The sequence below is a fragment of the Trichechus manatus genome, unplaced genomic scaffold (assembly GCF_000243295.1).
Source record: "Trichechus manatus latirostris isolate Lorelei unplaced genomic scaffold, TriManLat1.0 scaffold00028, whole genome shotgun sequence".
Classification (NCBI taxonomy): Eukaryota; Metazoa; Chordata; class Mammalia; order Sirenia; family Trichechidae; genus Trichechus; species Trichechus manatus.
In genome coordinates, this window is record NW_004443964.1 from 689,587 (window position 1) to 694,580 (window position 4,994).

General features: G+C 51.9%; 1 protein-coding gene across 1 annotated transcript in view; it reads right to left on the reverse strand.

Moving 5' to 3' along the window:
• The window catches only part of NARF (nuclear prelamin A recognition factor), a 17,447-nt gene that overhangs the window by 10,197 nt on the left and 2,256 nt on the right, over positions 1 to 4,994 (reverse strand). Inside the window, exons 2-4 of the mRNA XM_023729176.1 lie at positions 3,260 to 3,403; positions 2,402 to 2,534; positions 114 to 248 (exon numbers count right to left, since the gene is read on the reverse strand). Of these exons, the coding sequence (XP_023584944.1) occupies positions 114 to 248; positions 2,402 to 2,534; positions 3,260 to 3,403 (412 nt within the window). The remainder of the gene's footprint in view (positions 1 to 113; positions 249 to 2,401; positions 2,535 to 3,259; positions 3,404 to 4,994) is intronic.

A 4,994-nucleotide genomic window follows, 5' to 3' on the forward strand; every position in this document is an offset into this window, starting at 1 on the left:
GAGGTCAGCAGGGCAGCGCCCACCCGGCCTCAGGCACACAGCTGTGCTCACCGGGACAGGCAGAGGTCAGCAGGGCAGCGCCCACCCGGCCTCAGACACACAGCTGTGCTCACCGGGACAGGCAGAGGTCAGCATGGGCAGTGCCCGCTCGTCCTCGCTGTGCTGCTGGTAACGCCGTACAAACTCCTTCTGGCTCTCCAGGATGCTGAAGTCGGCAGCGATGGTGGTGTCGAACACGTAGTGCACCCCTGTAGGAAGAGGACAGAAAAAGGCACATTCAGGCTCTCGCCCCACCACACGGGGTCCACTCCTAGACCACACGCGGCAGCACTCCCAGTCAGTCCTCCTTCTCCTGTTTGAGACACAGTGAAGAAACACACTCCACAGGCATCTCTTCCGAGCTACTTAAGTCAGTCCCGGGTTTTTCTATTATCAAATGCTTAAACAGACTGTGTACTCAGCAATTCTTTATCTAAACAACAAACATGGTCGCTTTATGCCCATAAAACACCAAACCCATGGCCGTCGGTAACAACTCAAAGTGACCCTGTAAGACAGGACGGAACTGCCCCATGGGGTTTCCAAGGCTGTAATCTTTATGCAAGCAGACTGCCACATCTTTCTCCCGCAGAGCGGCTGGTAGGTTCGGACCACCAACCTTTCAGGTAGCAGCCGAGTGCTTAACATTGCGCCACCAGGGCTCGCTTTATACAGTAGGACACGTGTGCTCTCTCTTATGTTTCTTTGTTCTCTCTACAACTGTGTTTATCTAAATGGTTCGCAGTGCTCCACCTATAAATGAACGGGATATTAAGAGGTCCCAGCAGCAGTCTCTTCTAACTCACTGGCTAAATTAAATTTCAGTCTGTGATGAGCCTCGATAGCTTTAAAGTAAATAAAATGACTATAGTAGATCCGTTAAACAAACCTTTATGATGGTCTTAAGTTTTTTTAAACCAATCTTACTGATTACTTCCATAAAAAACAGCTGTGATAAAATACAGAAATACATTATTTGCCACTTCAACCGTTTTTATGTACAAAATTCGGCGACAGTGACACTCATCATGCTATGCGACCATTACCACTGTTTCGAAGTCTCCGTTGCCCGTCACACGCGCGCACTCACCGCCCCATAAGCAACACCGAGCCGTCTCCACGTAACACTAACCATGGTCTTCATTTTTATGTTGATTTCTAACTAGCTACCTTTTCTTGGTATTTATACTTTTCCTAATACTGGTAAATAAATCTGAGAGAAAGAAATGCACGTTTTCTCGATGTTTATAATGAAATCTATTACACAGATAATCCACAGCAAATCTAAATCTTAAAAGCAACCAATTATTTTTAAAAAAGAATATTGTAAATTTTAAAGTATTACCTCAAGAAACCACTTTCACTGTGGATATATTTTTTTTATCGCCAGAAACGTTCAGTTATATCTATTTTTAATAACCAGCCTCCCCCCTCCCAAAAAAAATAAGGGCCTTTCACCATGAAAAGATTGAGCATTTTACAGCTTTGGCCCTGGGTAGAGCGAAGCTGGCCCCATACTTTCTAGGGTAAACGTAAAGGGATGACCTAGCGCACCACATCAGAGGCTGCACTCAGGGTGCTGCTCCACGGCTGTGGCCCAAGGACTGCTCACGGCAGCAGGCGCATGGGGGGGGCGGCGTGGCTCTGGGCTAGCCCTGCAGACTCAGGGTCTGCTCTCATGAGGCATATTCTCAGGAGTCACTTTATCTTTGTTAACCTCAGTGTATTTAAGTCTCGGAAAAGCCGTTGTGAAATAACAATAATCCTTATTTCCCAAAAGCCTAAGTTTATCCTTTGCAGATCGCGCGTGATGAGGGCCAGGATGTGAGGATGCTCAAAGGCGTACAGACACCACTGTACACTGTCAGCTCAGCCATGCTAAGTCGAGGGGCACGGAAGGTAGCAGTTGTACAAAAGCAGAAAATACAGAAGTATGTTTACTAAGTTCTAGGCCTTACTATTTCGGCATTCACATCTGAGCTCCTGGCTCTATGGCTGAACCACCTTCCATTCTTCAGGTAAAGAGACACAACCCACTTCCTGACCATCCTGCTCTGCAAAGAGCTTCTTGGGAAACTAAACGCCGATCATGTCAGGACCTCCCCCACAAACCCGTTACACTGTCAGCCAGGCCACGGCCCCACAGTAACAAGCACCCACCTGCGTGCAATGAGGTGGAGTGGGAATCAGCCCCCACTGAGCCAGGCTGGGCACAGGACACAGAGCTGGGTCCTTTTACATGCCACAAGCCAGACTCTCGTGGACATTTCTTCTCCATCTTGTGCCCCTGAAATGTGAACTTGAGAGATAAAAGGGCAGGTATAAACTCTACCAATTCCTGAAACATCCAAAGTCAACTTACCCAGACTTTTGAGGAATCCACAGAGTCTTCTGGATGCATCAGTCACACTGAGGTTGAATTTAGCAGCAAAATAAGGCAAGGACTGAGGACACACAGACACTGCCAGCACTTTGTGCTTCGAGGTGTCGCATTTCTGCATGGAGGAGAAGAGAATAATGCCACACACGTGATGACAATGGAGAGTGAAAGCAAGACAGTCCTCCTTACCAAGACATCTGGACAAACAAAAACTAACAGGTGTTCCGTAAAAAGATGAATGAGAGAGACCAACACTGGCAGACACAATGAAGTAAAAAGAAGAACAAAAAATTCAGGATTAAAAAATGGGACTAAACTGCAGATACAAGAGACTTTGAGAGTTCTAAGAACAGCACAGTATCGATAAACCTGACTACCCAGAGAAAAAGATAAATCACCACGACGCTAACCCACGAATAACTGGGCTGACTCCAAACCATTAAAACACACTCGCATCCACACACACGGACAAAACACACACTCGGAAATAGAAAGGCTGAGGACTCACACGACACTCACGCATGCATCCTCGCTCACATTCGTGCTCACACATGTACTCCTCACTCACACACACGCAGTGACACACACCCCTCGCTCACACATCTCGTGCTCACATACCCCTCACACGACTCACATTCACACACCCCACGTTCACACACCCCACGTTCACACGCATTCACGCCCCATGCCATGTACACACCCCTCACTCACACACCCCTTGCTCACACACACACTCACGTACACCCCTCACTCGCCAGGTTCAGCAGAGGCTTCACTTACACCTCCACCCACCTCCATCCCGGCAGCTGCTCAGCTGTCAGGGGTGCCCCGATGCCATACCTTATTGAGGTTCAGAACGCGGAAGAAGTCCTTGGCATTCTGCTGGGAAACTCGGGCCCCTTCCTCTGCAGTCACACAGCTGTCACATGCCAGACAGTCGCTCAGAAATATTTTGGCATCAGCCAACTTATGGAACTCTCCCTTCTACAAAAGAAGAACAATGTTTTGCCCTGGTTCTTCAGCAACCACTCTTTTAAACTGGCTTCTTCACAAAGATTAACAAACAACCACAATACAGAAAACTGACAGCAAACTCCTGAGACAACAACGGTGCTCCAGGCGCTGGGAGGGGACAGTCTCTCCTCCAAGCCGCTCTCAGTCTGCCTGCAGGAGCAGGACCGGGACCCGTCCACAGTGACACCAGGGAGCGCCTGGCTGGGCCGTCAGTCCTGCATAATCAAGGGTGGCCAGTGGCCCCAGCACCATCACTGGGCAAGAAGAGAACCCCATTCCTGGGACGGCCAGCCCAAGCTGACCTGACCGGCCCTCCCTCCTCCCTGGAAGCCTGCAGACCTGGCCTCTGGCTTCCCTCTCCCTCACGGCCACTCTGCACCTTGGAGGTGTCCTGCTCGCACCTCCCACCCCTTGCTCTCCCTCCACCTCTGCACTCCCTGGGTGTGTTCATCCCGTCCCAGGCTCCCCATGTGCGCCCGCAACCCTGGCCTGTCCCGGAAGCTCAGAACGCACATGGCTCACGGCCAGCTCCGGATGTACCAGGGGGCCTCACGCTGCCCAAGAGCTGTGGATGCTCCAACCACTCTGCCCCGCCTCCAATGCTGGTAAAGAGTGATTCCACTCACCTCCTGGCAATCAGTCTCTGCATCAATCTTTGGCCCCTGACTGGCACACCTTTTCCACTCCTGCCCCTTCCTTGGTCCCCCGACTCCCCACACACGGTCATCCTCCTGACCAGCACACTCTCCCCGCGTGGGGCCAAAGGTCTGCAGGCCCAAAAGTCTAGAGCATACAGCTTGGCACGCAGAGAAAGACTTACTTAATAAATGTTTGTGAGGCTGAACTGAGCATACCGCCTTCACTGAGGTACCAGAACCATCCCCACAGAGGGGCTCGTGCCAGATCCACACCCAAGCTCAGCAGCACCTCCCTCCGACCTTGCCACCTGTCCCTCCGAGTTTCCACGGTCAAAGTCTGGCTCCCGCCCCCTCATGTGCCTTCCTCTTCCTCCTCCTGTCTTGTGAGCGCGAGCATCCTGCGGAACGTGAATTCTGCACCAGTGCTGTCTCAGGCGTTTGGTGTCAGCCCCCCTCTCTTCACACAGGCCCATCAGCCTCAGCATTCCCAGAGCAGCGCCTGCCAGCCCACCCATGAACACCTCCCGAGTCTCCGTCTCCAGGGACCCGCTCACCCACGCTGCAGACTGACCTCCTGTGGAAACCTGTGGTCCGTGGGTCGGAGAATCATCTCCCTGTAGACACCCGCTTTCTCCTCCCACCACCCAGCTCCTCCTTTGTGCCTCATCCCCTGGGCTCTTGAAGCTGCCTCCCAATGGTCTCCTCGGAGTTGCATAAAGCAGCTGCCCCTGTCATCCACCTAACCCATGCCTGCCTTTCCCCTTGCCCAGACCACTCCCGTCCACGTCGGCCCGTGCTGAGCATGTCGCACCCTGAACTCTCGCCTGACTCCTCTCCAAGCACTGTCCCCACTCACTGAGCTGATGAAGCAGCGTCCCCACTCACTGAGCTGATGAAGCAGCGTCCCCACACACTGAGCTGAT